A 21,022-nucleotide genomic window follows, 5' to 3' on the forward strand; every position below is an offset into this window, starting at 1 on the left:
TGCTAAACGAAATAGTTTACTGATACTTACTTTCGTGGGTACTTAATACGAGTACCTGCCGCTTTATCACTTTTACAAAAAAAATCGTATGATAAGCATTGAAACAACTATTTTCCTGTGCGGAAAACGTACGCATAAGATGCCATACCTATTAGTTGTTGATAATTCCGACAAGTGCTATATCTTAAGGATTTACATAGAAAATATTCGTTCATCGCTACTGCATACTGGTTTCTCGGTCTGCTATTATAGAGTGTCAAATATTAAAATGTTTGGTATAGGAGCCACGAGGACTGGGAAGCCGGCGTGCTGGGCGGGCGGGTGCTGGTGGCTCGCGAGCCCATCGACTCCAAGGAGGAGGACCATTTCCTCGCTGTCACTATCACGCAGGCGCAGTGAGTCTACCTACGTCGTCATGTATACGTGCGCGATATCTTAACAAATATTGTTTCATATGTTTATTCTTTAAGACCAAGCGCGCTCGGACAATATCAAGCTAACTTTATATAATCATACTCGAAGTCAAACAACAGTTTAGTGCATTGTGATGTCTCTCAAGGCAGAACTTGCCGTTGCTAAAAAATTTGTATACCAATTCATGTACTAGATAGAAAATCCCAAATTCACTTACTGGCCTGAGCTCACCTCGCCTTTACTAACCAAAACTAACTAACTAATACGACTCAGCGACCCAAAGAGGGTCTTGGCCTCCGAAACGAGAGCACGCCTTTATGTGATAGTAAATATACGCGTTATCGTACTCTTGCAGAATATCTAATTTGCCCGCTAGTTGGAAAGAAGAGCTACATCCCAAGCTGTTACAACAAAAAGGGGTATGAATGTTTCATTGTGATTGAATAAAATAAGAAGTATATTGCCCAGTCTTTTATAATAACCATTGATGTATATTTTCAGGCCGGAGACAGTATGTGGGAAATATACGCTACACTCGCGCCTTTAGAAGCGGTGCTGCAGCCTTCTCTCATCGAGAACATTATGTCTCTAGTCCGTGAGATGGCCCCACCGTCTTTTTGCCCTCTGCAATCCGAAGACGAACCAAGGTACAGTCATTAGAATTATATATACAGACACACATAAATGTTATACATAACTAATATGACGTGTGCGTAAACTGGGGCCCATTTCTCGAACGGTATTTGAATAATATTAGTCCACGAACTGTCAAGTCGTATGGGAGAGTACAAATAAAAAAACCGGTCAAGTGCGAGTCGGACTCGCGTTCCAGGGGTTCCGGACATTACCCAATTTTTAACAATGCTTTTTTTATGTGGAACGTCATTGTTATGTCTTTAAAAACCCGTAGGGGTCGGATCGCAAACTAAGTAATTAAGTCCGACTCACGCTTGACTGTACATTTCTAATAGGTTTTCCTGTCATCTATGTATAGGTAAAGAACCTTTTTATTGAGAACGTCATATTTAGTCAAAGACATTTCGAATAGAAAAAGGTTTGAAAGTCTGTTTGTTAACAGTGACGGCAGCTCTTGGCAGTGGCCGTTCTGTTACGTGACTGCGGGCGGGCTGCGGCTGCTGGTCAGTACCGATGTCCACGACCCGGAAAATGACGATACGTTTCTCTTACTGGTTCGTATTATGGATTGTAATACTTCTTTTTTGTTTTACATTATGTTATGGGGCTGTCCACAAATAACGTCATCGATATTTCACGATTTTTGACCCCCCCCCCCCCCCTAAAATCATCCAAAAATCATGCTTCGAATGACCCCGTTTCGTCCTACGTCATGCTACCATCATTCGGTGTATTTGAAATGACGTAATTTATGAATAGCCCCTATGAACCTTTGGTCCAAGTATCTTAAACTCTCTTTTGTGTTTAAATTTTGGCTAGCTTTTTTAAATGCTTGCTTATTTTATTTATATGATTTTATTACATTGAATTACACAGACTTGTGCTTCCAGGTCGGCAAAGTATCTATCAATCCGCACCCGGAAAATCCTATTTGTCGGTAAGGATATTTTTTACATTTCATTATTTATTTTAAACAATATATAACTTGCTAAAAAGGTAAACTAATGTGTAATTATTGCATATACTCGTAAGCTCAAAAATGAACTAAATAACAATCTTACTTATTTTTAAGTATATAAAGATAAATTGATTTATTTACATCTTAATAATATATATTTTTACGGGTATTTATTTGGTTGCATAATCAGATAAAACGTGTTTTAGACAATCCGTTACGACTGGATTGGATGGCTCTTGGACCTCTAACGGAGGCAGCCCGGAAGGCCGGCAGTACGAGGTCAACGTCAAACACGTCGCCATTCAGTCCGCGCAGCTCCAGCAGATTATCAAACAAGAAGTCAGTATTTATTACCCTTACCAGACGGCCACTTAAGGGCTGAATTAGATGGCGCGCGAACTGGCGTGCGATTTTAGTTACATTGCGGAGTGTTTCGTTACGTCCGATTCAACCGACCGATCAAAAACAGCAATGATAAAACACGGATGCGAGTTCTCGCATTGTCTAAATGAGCCCTAACGGACGTTTCGTGGTGGAGGCGGTAATGTGATTGAAATATACATTTACTGCTACAACTACTTTCTACATCTGAGAAAGGGGCTGTCCATAAATTACGCCATCGATTTATGACATAAATTGACATTTAACATAAAATTATCCAAAAATAATGCTTCGAACCCGTTTCCTCCTACGTAATGCTACCATCATCAGATGTCTGGACCCCCCCCGCCCCCGTAATTTGAAATGACGTAATTTATGAATAGCCCCAAAGGCTAAAACAATCATGTTTGTGCGCAGGAGGCAAGAGAAATCTACAATAAAGGCACCGGTAGCGAGAACCCGGCTGTGAAGTGGTCTCAACCGCCTGTCTCGCCCGTCGTGACAGCTATTCTCCATCAGTAAGTTTTATTTTACACAAAACTGAAGTCTCTTCTGATGTTTTACACCAACACTGCTGTTCCCATCAGTTACAAATTAAACCAGTTTATGATCGATGGCGCCCTTGAGCCGGGACTTAAGTTACATGTTATGGCGCATATTCACATCGCTGTTTTGTGTAAATTCGGCTCTGAGTCTCTGTTGTTTCTCAAAACTAAGGAAAGAAAAGAAACCCGTATATTTGAGCAAATATTACGCCACCTAGTTCTCTTTCCATCTCATTTACATGCTTATGAGTAGGATTTAGTGTACGATGATAGGTGAGGCTGTGTGTATAGTCCCATTCTATGGAACTTGCTAACTGAGTAAACAAAAGTCACTAGTAAATTCATCATTCAGAGTCAATTTCAATATGGCGGTTTGTTTACATAGCAAGTTCCATAGAATGACATATTAGTATTCCAACAAATATTCCAGTGTGGACATAAGCTGCATTCTGGCGCCGCCGCTGTTCGTGAACGGCGCGCTGTCGTGCGGGCCGGCGGTGGAGCTCAACCTGGCCTCCGACTGCGCCTTCGAGATCAGCCTGGAGCAGCTCAAGCTCGTGCAGTACTTGTTCTCTGAGGCCAGCTCTTCCAAGAGCTCTAGGTACATTCCATGCTCTCTGTTACATAAATAAATATTATAGGACATTTTTTTTACACGAATTGACTAAGCCCCACGAAGGCTTGTGTTGTGGGTACTTAGACAACGATATATACAATATATAAATACTTATATACATAGAAAACAACCATGACTCAGGAACAAATATATGTGTCATCACACAAATAAATGCCCTTACCGGGATTCGAACCCGGGACCATCGGCTTCATAGGCAGGGTCACTACCCACTAGGCCAGACCGGTCGTCAAACACCCCGGCCGGCCGGCCGGTGTTACATCACGTGATATTTAGTAGCTTACCGCCCAGTGGCCTGTAAAGTCTTTCTATTCCATTGTAAATTGAATCTTTATTTTGACACATCGCAATTGCTTTCGTCTTGGCAATTTTTTATTTCTGCTTAACCAATACAGGGTGAATTAGGCCACTACGGCTTTTTGTAGTGGCACAGATGCGATTCAGTCTCGTGGCAGTATCAGTGACGCTTATGTAAGAACATTAAGGCTCAACTTTTATACACATACAGTGTGAAGTTTCGCGGATTTCAATTCAATCATATGCTATCGTCCACGCTTTTAACTGACAATTTGTAAATGTTACTGCAAAGATATAAGGAGTTAAATTTTTTTTTCCTATTTAGTGAAGATTCTCTTCCTTCGACGGTCCCCACAGCCGCCGTGTGTCCGTATGCGGCTTTATTTTTGAACCCGAAGCAAACGCCTGAGAGTACGTTACAAGATAGTAACCCGACATTATTTAAAGGTATTGTATATTTACTTATTTTTAATAATATCAATTGGTTTCCCGAATCTTTTTATCGTATTAAATATATTTATATTTATGAATATCCATGGATTTATATTCAGTAAACTATAAGCTCCTTGTAAAGATTTTATTAAAGATGTAACTTTAAACAGAAATATGTATATGTGTGAAATCTCTTAACTAGGAGTTGCTGAAATGATCGACGAGTCAAGCAACACCGGTAAATCCGATCGAGGGTTTACAACGGATTCAGGTATAGACGTGGCCACATCAACGTCAAGACTGAAGCTAGACAGGCCACCTTCGAAGAAAAACCTCAACGTCGCCTTTGCCGAGGAAATGTAAGACATCATTCCTAAGGTCAAATCATTGCACCAAACAGTATGTCACTAACATTTTAGTAGGACAGGTCTAGCAAAAAAAACCGTTTGTGGCGGAAAGTTTTTTTACATAGGAAAGCTTTTCACTATACATCTACTACAATGTTAGCTTGGTGTGAAATGCTTAGTGGGGCTAGATTAGTCGTTGATATGATAGTGCGCGCTGTGGCATAAATATAAAACATCTCCAACGAGAAGTAATTAGTGTTTCGAAAGGCACCAGCGACACTACTGTCGTACGTAGAAGCCCAATATTTTACTTGATAATTGAACCAATATTTTTTCAGAATTGATGTGTCAGAACATCTGGAGGTGTTTGTGACAATGGGCGAGATCGAGATATCGCTTTATATGGAAGATGACAATAGCCCCGCAGCAATTTATTTGAGGCCGCATCCCAAACCGGAGCAATATACGGAAGAGGTAACAAATAACACATTAAACAAAACTTTTTAACTTAGCCACTATACGAGTACATGCGTCTCATATTCTAAATCACTTTATTAACTATAATATCACAGGAAACATATCAAAAAAGAATCCCCTAATGCGTATAACTGAAATTTGGATTTTTTTGTCCTTTTTAACTTTCATGATTGTTTTGTAACCTAATATATACCATAAACTCACTAAAGCTGGCACTGAATGTCTACGAAAGTTTCGGTAGATTTCGCTCCTTGAGAAACATAGTGTCACTATACAAAATTAAGAACCATTCGAATAGTGAGTTTGTTCCATTTCCACGCACTAATCATATTGTATAGTGACACTATGTTTCTCAAGGAGCGATTTGTCCAAACCCCACGCCAGTTTTTAATTAACTACATACTGTCAGTTTTAATAGTGTTCGCAATTTATATGAAAAATACAGTTGAGTAATCGCCAATACAATAACATTTCAGTAAGTTGTCATTACTACTAACATTTATTGTTATTTTTTGTTATCACAATGCGTATTATCTATCTATTTAGGACTCGGCCGATTCAGAAAAAGACGCCGACCAAGTGGAGGGAACTTCGGCATCTGAGCTAAAGTCGACGGCTAGCCAATTGAGTATTACCCATGGGGTTAGGCTTATGGACTCAAAAATTGACATGCACGTAATGTCTTTGTTTAATATTATTTATTATTTTAACTTATTTCTTGATATAAGACAGGAATGCTCACCCACTTATACCCCTGTTTAGCAAAGGGACGTTTAAAGCCAGAAAATATACCTTTGTGATTTTATATGACGAAAAAGGGGTATGTAAGATTTTTTTATTGTTTAGCGTAGCTTGTTGCTAAAAGGTTGGAAAACTCTGACTGGCGCCTAAATATTTTCCTCTTAATAATTACGTTTATAGTTAGACCAAGAAAAGTCTGCAGCGATTTTGATAACCCACGCAGTGCAAGTGTTATTTTAAACGTCAGACTATGAAAGTATGACTTATAAATAACACTTGCATTGCGTGGGTTATCAGTACCAACAGAAACATAAATAAAATACATAAAATCTTACATAACATCAAGGAGTCTGGGGAAATGGAGATCAGCTTCTGCTGGATTAAGGCCCATGCTGGCCTAGATGGAAATGAGAGGGCAGATCTCGCGGCCAAGCATGCGGCAACACTACGAAAATCACCGGACTACGTCTACTTCCCTCTGTCTTACCATCAAACACAAATTAGAAGCAACTACTACACGCAACACAGCATACACAGACAGCACCACGGGGAAACACGTCAAACAATGGTTACCTACTCTGGACGACATCAAACATCTCCGTAAACACATAAACATAACTTTCCAGCTTACACAAATACTAACAGGCCATGGCTACAATAGAACCTATTTAAAACGTTTCCACATAATCAATGATGATGCTTGTCCATGTGACAAGGACACAAAACAAACAATCGAACACCTGATTAGGAACTGTCCAAGATACGCATATGCAAGGTGTGTCCACGAGACTATCTGTGGGAAATATCAGGATATTGACCCGTACAATATAAAACATATCACAGGAAAAGAAGAAACACTGGACTCATTCATAACATACACGAAATATATAATAGATACTCTCAGGAATTTCAACAAAATATAATATAGGTTATTACCTGTATTCGTCTTGTTGAGATTCTTGAGGGTTTTACCCTTACCTGGTTTGCAGCAGTTCTGCTGCCCATCATGGCGAATACCTCCCTACCAACAACTTGGGGCAGGTTCACCCGTACTATTGTGGGAACCTGTCCAAAACCACTAAACAGACACCGCAATCCACTACCAACACAGCTCTTACTGAATCAAAGAGCAAACGGCCGCCCGTATCTCTAGCGAGGACCGTTTGACTCAAATCAATTACTCAATTACAAAAAAAAAAAACGCTGCAAACTTTTTTTGGTCCTACTCTAATTTAAAACAATAGTTTCCATTGAGATCAAGCAGACTGAATGAATATACGAGTAGCGCAGTACTTCACTTCTGGTTGATGCCGACAATGAAATAAGTTTCCTTAATGCTCATACGGTTTCTGTAAGTTTCTGCAACATGACCTAGGTAGAATCGAGGTAGAACCGCGGCTGTCTACATGGTTTACAACAAGCCCAAAAATAATGGTTGGCAGAGCACGGCTGTCTACCAAGGGCGTTTAAAGGTCATGCAGAATTTGGTTTCAACCACTTGCTACATGGCTTAAAACCACTGTTTTTCTGACCTTGGTAGAAATGAGATAGAGATGTTGCAGAAACTGTGGATGTGGTTGTCTGCCGTCTGGCACATGCTTTATGCTAATGATGTTTCGGGTATGAGCATATTTCTAATGCAAACACGTTGTGTGCAGGCTCCGGCGGCGTTGCACCTGCCCCGTGCCAGGCTGACCTCCGGCAAGTTGCCGCTGCTGCACATCACTTTACACCAGCCCAATCTGTACTACTGGAGGAAGAAGACACGGAAAAATCTACAGGTGCGAACTTATAGCATTTAGTAACTGGAGATGTCATCGCTGTCATTTTCTTTACCAAACAGTTTGCCGATTTTTGCGGGGGAGGGGACGTCAAATTAATTGCTATTTCTACATGACGTAACGTACAAATAGCCATGTCAGTCCATACAAAAGTTTGCACAATTGTGCAGTTTTTCGGCAGAGGGGTAAGCTGGCCACTCTAGTTATTAAATGCTCTAAGGGTGCGAATAACAATGATGTTATTATTGAATATTGGCTTGCTTCGTTTTGATACCTCGAATAGATGATATTTGTTGTTTGATAGTTGTCAAGCGGACCCCAGGCTCCCATGAGCCGTGGCAAAATGCCGGGATAACGCCAGAAAGAAGAAGAATAGATGAAATTTATCAAACATGCAATGTCTCAGTTGTCTATAAATTTACTGTTACTTAAACACGTTATAGGTGTCACTGTTTAACGCGTGGATTGGGCTGGGAGCGGGCGAAAAGGATGGCAGTCAGCCGCTGTTATCCACGGCGAAAGGGACGCCGGACCCGGTGACCGACATACCGCCGGCGCTCGCCACTCTCAAGATTGTCACGCCGACAGGTGGTACAGTCAATGTTCTATATAATATAAGACTTAGGTGTTACTGCGTGGATTGTGCTGTGCAAATTAGACGGATGGCAGTCGGCCGTTATTATCTACGGCGAAGGAAACCACCAACACACGACATATCGCTGGTGCTCGCTACTGTCGAGATTGTCAATCCTGACATACTGGTGGTATGTCGCGTTTTAATTTATTGATTAATCTGAGAGCGCTGCGCATTATTTGTAATATGTACTTGGCAATATATTTTACCTCTTCCTGCATATAAATATAAAAATGAGGTTTGCTTGACAGGCAGCGGGCCAAGCAACTACAGTGGTGTGAAAGGATCCGCGACGGTGGACGTGGAGCGACCGGTGCTGCTGGGACTCTCCGCGGATACTCTGCGCCGGCTAACACTCATCAATCGACTGGTAATTCTACTATGACTGGTTAAAGGGTGAATTTGTCGTTGGAGTTTTGAATGCTATGGTCGCGTTTTTAAAAACTAGAACTAAAAACGGGTAATCAGAAAGTTTGCCCAAATAAGCTTTGAAAACGACTGTCCCGATTGGGTACTATGTATATTTCTGTATTTAGGTACTTTTTAATTGTACAGATTAGATGTTAATATTAAATTTGTTTTATAGGTCCAAGAAAAATTGCAGAAAAATAGTAAGAAAGGAAGTATCACCTTGAGCCACGTCGAACATCATACACCTCCGTTCCTTAAATTACGTAAATTAATGGGTGAGCCTTTTTTACTTATGAAAGTGAATGATATGAATTTGTCCGCCAACTACGTTTTTTTCCAATATTTCCCATTGCATTTGAAATCAAATTGCTACTTTGCGTTCTGACACAATTGTGCTACTTTGGCCTGGACTGGCTGGTTTTATTATAAATGGATCGTCTATAGCCCCTTTAATTTTTTTGCAGCAAGTCACAACTTGGAGAATATCGTAATCCAAATGAGTCAGCTCGGGGTGTCGGGCAGCGAAGGCACAATAGGGTGGGACAGCGCGTCGCTTCAGATAGGCGCCGCGGCGCGGCCGGAGCGGCTGGTCGCGCGCGCACTAGTGTCTGCGCTGCTGGTGGCCGCCGGCCCGCCCGGCGACCAGCGCCATGTCCTCCTGCAACCGATGATGCTAGGGTAACTACGTTCTGTATGCGTCAGCACAGAACAAATAATAGTAATAGGTACAGTAGGTTCACTCTCTAACAAAACGCGTCTATCACGACAGATATTACCGCTAGGTGGCGCAAACGCGAGCAGGTGTCCGTTCCGTAGCGGTGCGCGGCAACTTCTATGGTTAGACACCAAACTTATGGTTAGACACTAAACTTAAGCGACCTGTTCACTCGAAACCCAAACACGCGCACAAGAGGACACTACCTTAAACTAGTAACCACAAAACATAAAACAAATATCGCGAAAAACTTCATTGCAAACCGAATAGTAAATGCTTGGAACAAATTACCCTCAGAAGTTGTGAACTCTACAAGTGTGAATCAATTTAAAAATAGACTCGATAAACTATCTAAACAGTGAAATCGTGCTAAGTGAACTATGATTTAGACGCACCAGCATCAGCTGCCTGTCTAAAACGAAATAATAATAATAATAACTTGGCGTGGGCCGCATGTACTTGTAGCGAAGCGACGAAATCGCGGAGTGAGCCAAGCCTTGCGTTAGCTCATATTTTCATCGAAATTTCACATAAATGTTGACATTGCCACACTTGGTCATTGCCATTGCAAAATTAGCATAATCGGACTCAATAAGGTCTCTAATACTGAAATGAGTCAGAATAGTTATAAATTTCATCTAATTTCTAGAATTCACTGCAACTAGGCTGTCTCTTCGTATAATGATTTCATTGCGATGAATTCTAAAATGTATTTCTTATGGGCAGTATGGAATTGGAGTGCAGCTGGGAAGCGTGGCGAAGGGCCGAGGACGGCGTGTCGGCGCGCGAGCCCTCGGTGCGCGTCACCGTGGACCTGGACCGCGTCACGCTGGACGTGCGCCCGGAAGACCTCGCCGCCCTCCGCAGGGTACAACTAGCAATTAACACGTTGAAGACCGTCTACCAGGTAACACCGTCTACAATCTCTTTCGAAGAGAGAGCAGGAGCGAAGCTCTTCCTTTCTGACTAACTGAGCGACGAAGGTATTCGCTATGTGCACGACTGGTGCTGCCCTCATTTTGTCGGAATGTCTACATTAAATTTTATGGAGTAAAATTAGTTCAAGCGGCTGCCGCTAGTACTAATGTCGGACATTCCATAAGATTATCTATGTTTGTGACGATCAGCGCCACCGACTTCGCACGTTCCCAATACAAATTCGAGAGTTTTTGCCATATGATGCTCTTCCCAACCAAAAATTGTAAGTTTTCTCCACACTGACCTAAATTATCGTTGGTTGTTTATACATGTTTTAAATAGAAGAGCTTGCTTGTATTACAAGTTACAAGCTTTCGTAAAGCGGGATCCATGACTGATTATTATTTCAAATCCAAAAAAGGTTTTTATCGAAATATTTCGATTTTTTATCATCCGCAATTGCGTTTTAGAGGTACATATTAGGGTGGTTCACGTTTGTATGGGAAAAATTCAAACTCCAGCTAGAAAAAGCGCCACCCTCTCATTTTATTACACGTGTTCTGTTGACTAAATATGCCAAGTTTTGTAATCTTATCTCAACTACAAGGGGATGCTCAAACACTTTGAAATTTTTCAAAGTTGTATGAAATCCAAAAGAAACAAGTTATTATTTTTTTCAGTTTTATGTAAGTAGTAGTTTTCACATTATTTGAAAGTGCGATTTTAAAGTTATTTGATGAAAAACCATTTTTAATTCTATTTTTTAGGTGAAATTCTAAAAATCTTACTTTTCGAAAAATTATAAAAAATAGAATTAAAACTGTTTTTCTACTTAAAAACTTATAAATCACATGTGCAAATAATGTGAAAACAGATACTTAAATAAAAATCTGAATAATAAATACTTCTGTTTTTTGGTTTTCATACAACATACAAAATTTTCAAAGTGGTTGAGCACCCCCTTGTAGTTGAGATAAAATTACGAAACTTGGTGTATTTTATCAGCATAATAAGTGTAACAAAATAAGGGGATGGCCCGTCGGAAAATAAATAAAAAATGTTTTTTGAACCACCCTAGTACATATACTGGTTTACTAACGAATGGGCCAAAATCGTTTCCCAAAGTATCACATCCCAAACTATGTTTCCCAAATTATCATATCCCAAAAAAATGTTTGGCAAAACAACTTATCGCAAATTTTCAGTTAGCAATAGTCTTTTTTGGCAAGTTATTGTTTAGCAAATAATTACTTGGACAAGTTTCATTTTACCAAATATTATTTAGTCAAATGTATCATTAAGCATAACTTACGTGTCCCAAAATATGGCATGGCATACAATTTACATACCAATAAAGTGGAGGCTGCAGAATTTTATTTGTCTAGTATTTAACTGATCATTACATATACATAGTAAAATGTAACGTCAAAAAAAAACATTCTTACTGCCAAAAATATGTAGTAATAAATGATCACTAAAATTAAAACTCCATTTTAATGTAAAATGACAACCAAATTTGTTACATCTTGCTATTCTATTAAAGCAAATAACACCAAAGTAATCATTATAACCCAAAAATAGTAAAAAACCACCAATATTTAAACCACATTTTAGTTTAAAAAGTCAAGCAAATTTTTTACATCTCGTTATTCTATTAAATTAATTATTCCACTTAGATGACCTTTTTCTAGTACATAGTATTTCGTTTCTGTAAGGATCGCAGTTCTAACCTAACCTAACCCACTTTTCTAATAGCATTTCGATTCTGTGAGGGTCTAACCTAACCCACTTTTCTGATAGCGGTTCCGTTTTGTGAGGATCGCAGCGCAGTTCAAACCTAACCCAACCCACCCAAATTACGTAGAATTTAACGTACCTATATTAACATAACAAAAAGTACCAATTTAAATAGAGATGCCTATTTGACAATTTTGACCAAACATCTTTTTGGAATATAATATTAGGCAATAAAAAACGTTTGCTAAATAAGTTTTTGTCCTAATAACATTTGACAAAGTAAAATCATGCCAAATGATAATTTGACCAAATATATTATATGCGAAGTGTAACTTTGCTAAAGGTTCCTTTGGGAAATGAAACTATTGCGATAAGTTTGTTGGGAAGTGAAATTTGGCGAAATGTATTTGGCCGAAACGAAAGTACACCACATATACTTGTGTCAATGTAGAAATGTTTTGTTTAATTATTTTTGTGTGTCAAGGAGGACGAAACGGATCTCCTAGAGCTGCAGGAAGAAAGCAGCGTCTTTATGCGGTCTTACAGTACGCGGAGCATGTCCGACCGCGCCTTACCCACTTTGGAGTCCGTGGAGGCCTTCGACCAGCATTACAAGGACGACCTCAAGTATAATATACAACATTTTCTTATAATAAATATCTCAATAAATAAATTATTGGCTTTTTGGCCACCAGCTAAATATCTAGTAAGTACGTAGAAAATAAACACGTAAAAATTACGTAATTTTGAACTCCATCCCTCCCTATCGAAAGTGCCCCAATATATCCCCTCTTTTCTCCTCTGCTTTATTTGACGCTTTACAGTTACCCAAAGTGCTCGTATAATAAATATTAAATGTGACTTTTTACATGGAATTGAATTTGTACTTTACACGTTAATTAATTATCTTATTTTGCATACTTACACTTGCAAACCACTAACTCTTATATGTACAGAGAATGTTAATAAATTCAAATACTCTTGTGCAATGATAACCCAGCTATTAAAATGGTAATTTGATATGTTTATCTATTGTAATTGTTATGCGTCCTCGGAGAAACAAAAGGGGAATCTTCTTTTAGCGCAGAAGTTCACAGTAATCTTTTCTGCTTTGTACAGTCGCCATTAGATATATCAGAGCGCCCGAGGTGCTCAAAAATATCTGAACACGCACTCTAGCACCTTGACAATAGAGTTGTGTTCAGATATTTGTGAGCGCGCTGGCCGCTGCGATATATCTGATGGTGACTGTATGTAACCATTCTCTGGGTAGCCGTTAGTGTCAATGGCAGTTATCTATCCTTACAGAAGCGGAGCTTTTAAAATAGTGACCGGTGGCCAGTTCCCGATGGCTTACCAGGTGACGCTGCACGGCGACGCCATGTCCTGGCGCTACCCGCACCCGCGGACCGTGTCTAGGATCACGGTGTTCCCCATACCTGGCATTGTGAGTGCTTAGCATTGTAGCTTTTATTCGCTTCTAACTTCTTATTTTCGTGGGTTTTCGTTGTCATAGTTATTCAAATAACGAACTATTCTGTCGTTGTTTTCACCTCGATAACTGCGTAAATATAGTAAATACTAAATGCAAATAAAAAAAAATTAAAATGTAAATGTATGTGTGTGTATAGTAAATGTAGTAAATATAGTTTTTTGTTGTTCTAGTTAGACGTTTCATGAAGGGATTAGGACCATTAGTATTGGCTTTTAAAACAATGGCTATAATTAGTAAACTTCCGTCATTAAAATCATTATTTGTTGTATTTTTAATAATAGGACGAAGAAGTGAAATGCAAGTTGGAGTTCTACGATCCGTTATTGAAAAGATGGGAGCCGCATACGTATGTTACTCTGCCTGTGTCAGAGCCCAACGAAATAAAATTATATGCAGAACCACCAGGTTTGTGATTCAATTTTTTGTTTAAATTAGCAACAAATGTTGTGTAAAGTGTAGCTGTAGAATCTTTCCAATAAGCTGGAAAACTTCCCCGAAAATTCAGGAAATGTTCATAAACAATGAAGAAAGTTTCCATTACGAAGTATTCTATTTATATTTTCATATCAAGATTCAAAACTTTTCGTCGGCACGTCAGTAATGAAATCTACCTAATACCATGTTTTTTAGGGTTCCGTACCCAAAGGGTAAAAACGGGACCCTATTACGAAGACATCACTGTCCGTCGGTCTGTCTATCCGTCAGTCTGTCACCAGACTGTATCTCATGAATCGTGATAGTTAGACACTTGAAATTTTCACGGATGATGTATTTCTGTTGCCGCCATAACAAAAAATACTAAAAAGTACGGAGCCCTCGTTGAGCGAGTCCGCCTTGCACTTGTCTGGTTTTATTTTATTTTACCAGTGCCGTATTTCTATCCTATTCAGATGCGGTTTTTGCAACATTGTGGCGATTTTGCGCGGATTCTGAAACCAAGCCTCAAGAACGTACCTTCGAGTTCGACATCACCAAGTTTATGCCCAGAGTCGACCCCCTGGTAGGATTATGTATATTTCGCGTGTAAATATTGAGAATCAATCGTCATACAGTGACCATTAGAAGTAGGCCTTACCATTCGGTAATTATTAATTATTCGGCCAATATATTCGGTTGAATTCGGCAAATATTTTTGCTGTGAAATGTAATCTCCTCCAGAACTTTTCAAGTTCCATCAGGTCAGGTTTTCCCGTTGTCACACATGATGAGACACGTAAAATCCGTAGAATGTTTAATGACGTACCCCGTCGTACGTCTCCGGTATACTGGTTGGCCCAAAAATACGGTGTCAACTTTTTTTTTACAATTTTTCTTTTACAATACGTCTTTTACAAAATCTCACTAAAACACAAAACTATAATTATTTATGATTGATAAAAAAAATCGAAATATTGTCCTTTGGTTTTGATACACAAACGCAAAGCTTTGGTTAAATTATCATCATTTTGGGCCAACCCGTAACTTTGTTAATCCAAATTGCCTTTGTTTTGACCCGGAATACATGTACCAGGAAGGGTAGTAATTAGATGAACATGGGTTCACGGAGTATTTTCCCGTGCAGGCAAGTGGGCGCGACGAGCCGCCAGCGGAGGCGCGCGTGGGCCTCGTCAGCGCCGAGCAGCTTTCTAGCGCGCTGCGCGTGGACTCGTACTTCTCGCCGCGCTCCGTGGCGCGCGTGCGCGTCGCGCTGCGCTGCACAGAGCTCGAACTGCATGCGCACAACTCGCTCCCCTCTCTGTCCAGGTATAGGGGTAACCTCTAACTTTAATTAAAAATAGCTCGCTTAAGCAGCTTTATATAACGTCGGGTGACAAATATAAGTCACTAACTAACACCATTGAAATTATTGGACAATAAACCGTGTTAGAAGTGTAATAAAGTGCATTGTTAGTTTAATTTTTTGATAGTACTTAGTGACTTTTGCTTGTCACCCGACGATAATATATCGGACGGCGTCTTCGAACTATCTTGATTGCTAATTTTTCACGAAAGAACTAATTTTATGCCACAAAAACATAAACTGAATGTTAAATGTCTAACGAGTCAAACTAAAGTCGGCCAACAGGTAACGGTGGAATACCTAAAATATTAGTATATTTTGCATGATACAGTTTGTGTAAGTAGTTTTTAATTGTCACGTCAATGTCATTCCCAATTTTTTATCGCTATTCGCCCCGGTTGACGATATCAAATTTTGTTGTTGATAACAACTCCACGTTGTTTCTACTAGTAATTGTAAGTCTACTTGATACTCGGCGGTGACGTAAGATTGTCGGTTGCAGAAAGGCGCGTTCCCTGGAGGGCTACTACGTCTCGCGGCCGCTGATGCGCAGCCACCGCGTGCTGTGCGTGAGCGCGGCGGACACCGTCGCGCAGGCGCTGCTCGGCTCGCGCGCCGGCCGCGTACTGCTGCTCGACACCAAACTCTCGTGAGTACGGCGTGCTCTTGTTACGGTCGCTGGTAGGCACTATGTATCGGTTGCTAATACGTAGCCACCGCGGGATGTGCGTGAGCACGGCGGACACCGTTGTTCACCGTATACGCCACCGTTCACACCGTACTTCCACGAATTAGTGTTGTATAAGTGTAGTCTTGCGTGTTGAAACATAAAACATACTGTATCAAACAGATGCGACGTCCTAGACTGTTCGACGGGCACGCTCGAGCAGATGGTGGGGTCGACGCGCGTGCAAGCGAGTGCCTCGGTACCGAGCAACGTCGCTGTATCGCAGGCTCGCGTGCGCGCGTGCTCCGAGTGCGTGCGCGTGGCGCTGCACGTGCCGCGCCTCAGCACGCTGCGGGCGCTCGCCAACGACTGGGGGCCAATTTTACGACAGGTACTTGCAAACTTATATTTTGACTGTCGTGTCATCCACTGCGATCTGACTAAATTAGTGGTCCTTAATCTAGGTGATAAGGGATCATTTGACAAATTTATATGATGCCATGGACAGGAATGACAGCTTACATGTAAAAACCTATAAGGAATATATTTAATAAATGTTGATTATGTTTATAAATTATAGGACCATTTCGAGTGTTTATAGGGAACACAGTGGTCCGTAAACCACCGTTTGAGGACTACATCTACTTTACTGAAATATGTCATCCAACGTTACTAATTTAAGTTCTTTAAGGTATCCTAGTAAAACGTAATTTGAAATTTCAGTGCAAAGGAGACGTATCCACGGAGAATGAAGAGAAAGATTTGGACAGTTGTAATGATTCCGAAGAGGATATGTCTGTAGTGTTGGAGCTAGAGGGGCGCGTGTCGCTGTGGGTCCACAACAGTTGCTGCAGCGCGCTGCGCGTGGGCCAGGAGGGCTGCGAGGAGATCGCGCCGCTGGGGCCCGGCGCGAGGCTCGCCTACCGGTAACATACGTTATGTACTACAGCTGGACGCCGCGTGTCGCGATGGCTCTACAACAGCTGCGTAAATATAGGCCCCGTAATGCTCTAGTTTCCTAGGATAGCGGTGCCGTCATATAGCGGCCGTCTCCATACTAAATAATACGGCTAAATATGGATGTCGTAGTATTTGTATGGAGACGGCCGCTATATAACGGCACCGCTATCCTCGGAAACTAGAGCATTAAAGATCGGTTTTCCTAGGATAGCGATGCCGTCATATAGCGGTCTAATAAGACTAAATATGGATGTTCGTAGTTTGTGCGGAGACGGCTGCTATATGACGGCACCGCTATCCTAGGACACCAGAGCATTAGCCCGGCTCGAGGCGTTAAAAATAATTAAAACGTCTTGTAATTTGCTTGTAATCAAATTCTACATCGTTTCAGATGGCCATCTCCAAATGCACCGTTCAAAATTCGATTTGCCCTAGCGGGGCCGTCTACAGAATGGTCCTCTAGTAAGTATTACGCCTATTGTACACAAGCAGTGTTGTTTTCAGCAGTATTTTTAAAAATATTCAAGATTGAGCCAAGAATAAGCATAAGGAGCGAGTAACTTTATTTTTTTTTTCTTTTTATAACAAATAATTTCATGATGACATTTTAGTTTAACAAGTGTGTTTTCACGCCACTGTTCGGAAATGTGGCAATAGATGGTCTAAAACCAAGCTGGAAAGTAGGCAATAGCTGTAGCACCTGAAGCACCACTACTACAATGTTTCATTGTTGTCATCATCTGTCATTGGTGACAGTTCGCTACAGCAATGAGTATCATTTAAAACATAAAAATCAATAAAAGGTCTTTTTTTGCGCAATTTTTTTGGTTCAAAAATAAAATTAGGTTATTTATAGCACCAATATCTTGTTTAAAAAAAAAAGAAATATCAAAACCATTCCCTTCATTTTTTTTTTAACAATTATCCATTCAGTTCACGCTTAAGGCGTTTTTTACTTTTGTAGCTGTTTGTGGTTTTTTTTAGCAAAAACGCTTCCATTTTAGAGTCGGTTTGAAGCAAATAACAGAAAAACGCCTCTTAAAAGTGGTAAAAAAAGTAAAAAAAGGCGGGATCTGAAAATACCTACTGAATTGGATAGTGTAAATTATGTTTGACTAAAAAATATAAGAAACGCGTATCTACGCTCGCTATAAAAATGAGTTCTTCTAGTGAAGAAAATGATATTCTTACGCTGACCGCCTAAGCTTACGCCTACCGAAATTCAAGAGACAGTACAGGCAGTGGCTAGTAAATTGCTACCAGAGAAATCGCGGGCTAGTACTTATAGTTATGCAAATGTTTTCTTATTTCCTCGCAGTAGTCGTGAAAAGCACTATGTAATGCCTCGGCCGGAAACGCTAAAGATGGACTCGTATTATTCGAGGGCCTCCACTAACGTGTCGGCCCTCGAACTCACTCGTCCATCTTTTAGCGATTTTCCGTCCTCTCCTACAATGTACTATTGACAAATGCCGTCGTATATTGTTGTCGTGCAGGTATACCGTTCTCATCGGGCGAGAGCCGCGTGCGGCTGCCGGACGCGGAGGCGGCGGTGGCGGCGGGCGGCGTGTTCGTGCACGTGCGCGGCGACGTGGCGGGCGCGCGCCGCACGCTGCACCTCTCCGGCCGCCTAGTGCTCGCCAACGCGCTGCGCCGCCCGCTGCATTACAAGGTAACTGTCAGTTTTCTTTCATACAAAACCTTACTACAGCCAGGCGTGGCTCACTCCGCGATTTCGTCGCTTTGCAACAGGTAGCTACAAGTATACCAATTTTGATGGCTAGCCATAAGCCGCGCGTGGCGCTGTCGTCACCTAGCGGCCATATATGTCCTGATCGTAACAGACGCGTTTTGTTAGAGAGTGAGTCCTCTGTACCTAGTACTATTATTTATTCTGTGCAACAGTACATCATACAAAGCCGTAAACCAATCTTTCTTACTGCGAACATATTAGTGTCATGGACCATCTCACGAAAAAATGTCAAAAGCCTCTGCCCTGGAACATTCTTTACGCCGATGATGTTGTTTTAATCTCGGATAGCGTGGAGGAACTTCAGCGGACTTTGGATTCTTGGGTAGAGGTACTGGAAACCAATGGCCTTAAAATTAGAAAGAAGACCGAACATATGTCCTGCATTTTCGATAATGTCACCAATCCCGAAAGTATCAAGATTATGATAGGAGATACGTTTGTACCTACGGTTACGCAATTTAAATATCTAGGCTCTGTGCTCAGCAATGACGGCAAAATTGACAATGACGTTACGCACAGAACTACAACTGGATGGATGAAGTGGCGTCAACTCACAGGCGTGATGTGCGACAGAAAGATGCCGCTCAAAGTAAAAGGGCATCTATATAAGACCGCAATAAGACCGGCTGTTCTGTATGGGTCAGAATGTTGGGCAACCAATAAGCAGCATCTGAACAAGCTGCACACCACAGAAATGCGTATGCTACGCTGGTCAGCCGGTGTCACGCTACTGGATAGAATCCGAAACCAGTATGTCAGAGGAAGTTTCAAGATTGCCCCGATTGTCGAAAAGGTCAAGGAGAAACGCTTAAGATGGTATGGTCACGTCCAAAGGCGTTCAGAGGACCATATGGTGAAGCTTGCCCTAAAACTGCCAACCACTACACGCAACTCAGGCAGACCACCTATCACCTGGTGGACGACGGTTGAAAAAGACCTAAAAGAAGCTCATTTAAATAAAGACGTAGCGCAAGACCGCGCTAGATGGAAATTGAGGACAAGGAAGGCCGACCCCAAGTAAATGGGAACAGGTCTAGCAGGAAGAAGAAGAACATATTAGTGTTTAAGTTTTGGTTGTCACCTGTTCTCAAGCATGTGTGTCTTACTCTTAATTATTATTTAATTAATTTCAATTCAATCGTATTTTCTTAACTTTCTAATACTATATATAGCGCTAAACTATTTCTACTAACTGGCAGTTTCTTTAAATGTACATGCTGATCGCTTCATTGAAAGGTGCGAGCGAAGAATGCAGGCTCGAAGGCGTGGTGTTCAGTGTGTTCGGGAGAGCTGCACGCCGAGACCGTGGGCCGGAGCGTCCTGTGCGGCGTGGACTGCGAAATGGTGCTTAAGTAAGTTACCCTACATCGTAAATACAGCAATAAATTAAATGTCATTTATTATCAGCAGACATCGTAACTTTTACAGCATTTTTGTTGCAGCGGTGTCAACGGAATTGGTATAGATAATTCCAACTGAAATGGTAAATTAAGGTTAATATTAACGTAATTAATGCTAATTAATCAGTAGAGTTGAAATTGTTTATACCGATTCCGTTAACACCACTCCGCTGCACCATAAATGCTGTAAAAGTTACGATGTCTGATTATCAGGCAACTAAGGCCCATAGATAAATACCTTACAAACTAACATACATGCATGCAATAAATCCAGCAATGTACGATACATTACACGAAGTGCCAACATTGCTCCACTCCATTGAGTCGGGTATATTGTTATATACAGCCAGCTGCAGAGAGAGATCTGCTAACAAATTTCTATACAGAGAGCGTCACCTGTCTCTGCAGCTGACATTTTACGGTCTACGTCAAACAATTTTCTTTCGAAAGTTAACTTCTCGACCTTTACTCATCTTTCCTTAGATCACATTTTGGAATAAATCCTTGGAATAAGTCCTTAATTTACATGTTTTCTATACAATTGTAGTTTGACATTGTAACAATTTTCAGAATAAAGTTTACAACGCAAGACACCGGTTGGTCTGGTGACATACCGCTTAAGGAATGTCCAAAAGAAAACGTGCCGTGGTTAGTTAAAGGTAAGATAATACTACTACATTACCTAATTATCAATTTCAAATAATATTAACAGTTTCACGTGTAAGCACGGCGTGTAGTGGGCATGGCTCATTTTTTTTTTTACTATCTATGTAATTGATTGAAATGCACGCTGGACGCTGTCTCCGACCGCCATACATGTTTATTAAATGTGTGGATGTCGGCGTCAGCGTAAGCGTGCACGCTCGGAGCGTGCGTTTCGTGACCTAAGCCTGAATATTTTGATGGTTG

The 21,022-nt window shown here is 40.9% G+C and overlaps 1 protein-coding gene across 1 annotated transcript in view; it reads left to right on the forward strand.

Moving 5' to 3' along the window:
* Positions 1-21,022, forward strand: part of LOC134679386 (intermembrane lipid transfer protein VPS13B) — a 65,883-nt gene that overhangs the window by 24,743 nt on the left and 20,118 nt on the right. The window contains exons 39-68 of the mRNA XM_063538284.1: positions 282-395; positions 770-833; positions 916-1,061; positions 1,493-1,604; positions 1,941-1,987; positions 2,215-2,347; positions 2,807-2,907; positions 3,365-3,535; positions 4,191-4,312; positions 4,500-4,656; positions 4,983-5,118; positions 5,668-5,796; positions 7,521-7,643; positions 8,087-8,234; positions 8,529-8,647; positions 8,864-8,963; positions 9,153-9,366; positions 10,130-10,310; positions 12,543-12,685; positions 13,367-13,505; positions 13,835-13,958; positions 14,444-14,553; positions 15,115-15,296; positions 15,836-15,982; positions 16,184-16,391; positions 16,724-16,926; positions 17,352-17,422; positions 18,457-18,632; positions 19,950-20,065; positions 20,684-20,772. Of these exons, the coding sequence (XP_063394354.1) occupies positions 282-395; positions 770-833; positions 916-1,061; positions 1,493-1,604; positions 1,941-1,987; positions 2,215-2,347; positions 2,807-2,907; positions 3,365-3,535; positions 4,191-4,312; positions 4,500-4,656; positions 4,983-5,118; positions 5,668-5,796; positions 7,521-7,643; positions 8,087-8,234; positions 8,529-8,647; positions 8,864-8,963; positions 9,153-9,366; positions 10,130-10,310; positions 12,543-12,685; positions 13,367-13,505; positions 13,835-13,958; positions 14,444-14,553; positions 15,115-15,296; positions 15,836-15,982; positions 16,184-16,391; positions 16,724-16,926; positions 17,352-17,422; positions 18,457-18,632; positions 19,950-20,065; positions 20,684-20,772 (4,025 nt within the window). The remainder of the gene's footprint in view (positions 1-281; positions 396-769; positions 834-915; positions 1,062-1,492; positions 1,605-1,940; positions 1,988-2,214; positions 2,348-2,806; positions 2,908-3,364; positions 3,536-4,190; positions 4,313-4,499; positions 4,657-4,982; positions 5,119-5,667; positions 5,797-7,520; positions 7,644-8,086; positions 8,235-8,528; positions 8,648-8,863; positions 8,964-9,152; positions 9,367-10,129; positions 10,311-12,542; positions 12,686-13,366; positions 13,506-13,834; positions 13,959-14,443; positions 14,554-15,114; positions 15,297-15,835; positions 15,983-16,183; positions 16,392-16,723; positions 16,927-17,351; positions 17,423-18,456; positions 18,633-19,949; positions 20,066-20,683; positions 20,773-21,022) is intronic.

Source organism: Cydia fagiglandana, chromosome Z (assembly GCF_963556715.1).
Source record: "Cydia fagiglandana chromosome Z, ilCydFagi1.1, whole genome shotgun sequence".
Classification (NCBI taxonomy): domain Eukaryota; kingdom Metazoa; phylum Arthropoda; class Insecta; order Lepidoptera; family Tortricidae; genus Cydia; species Cydia fagiglandana.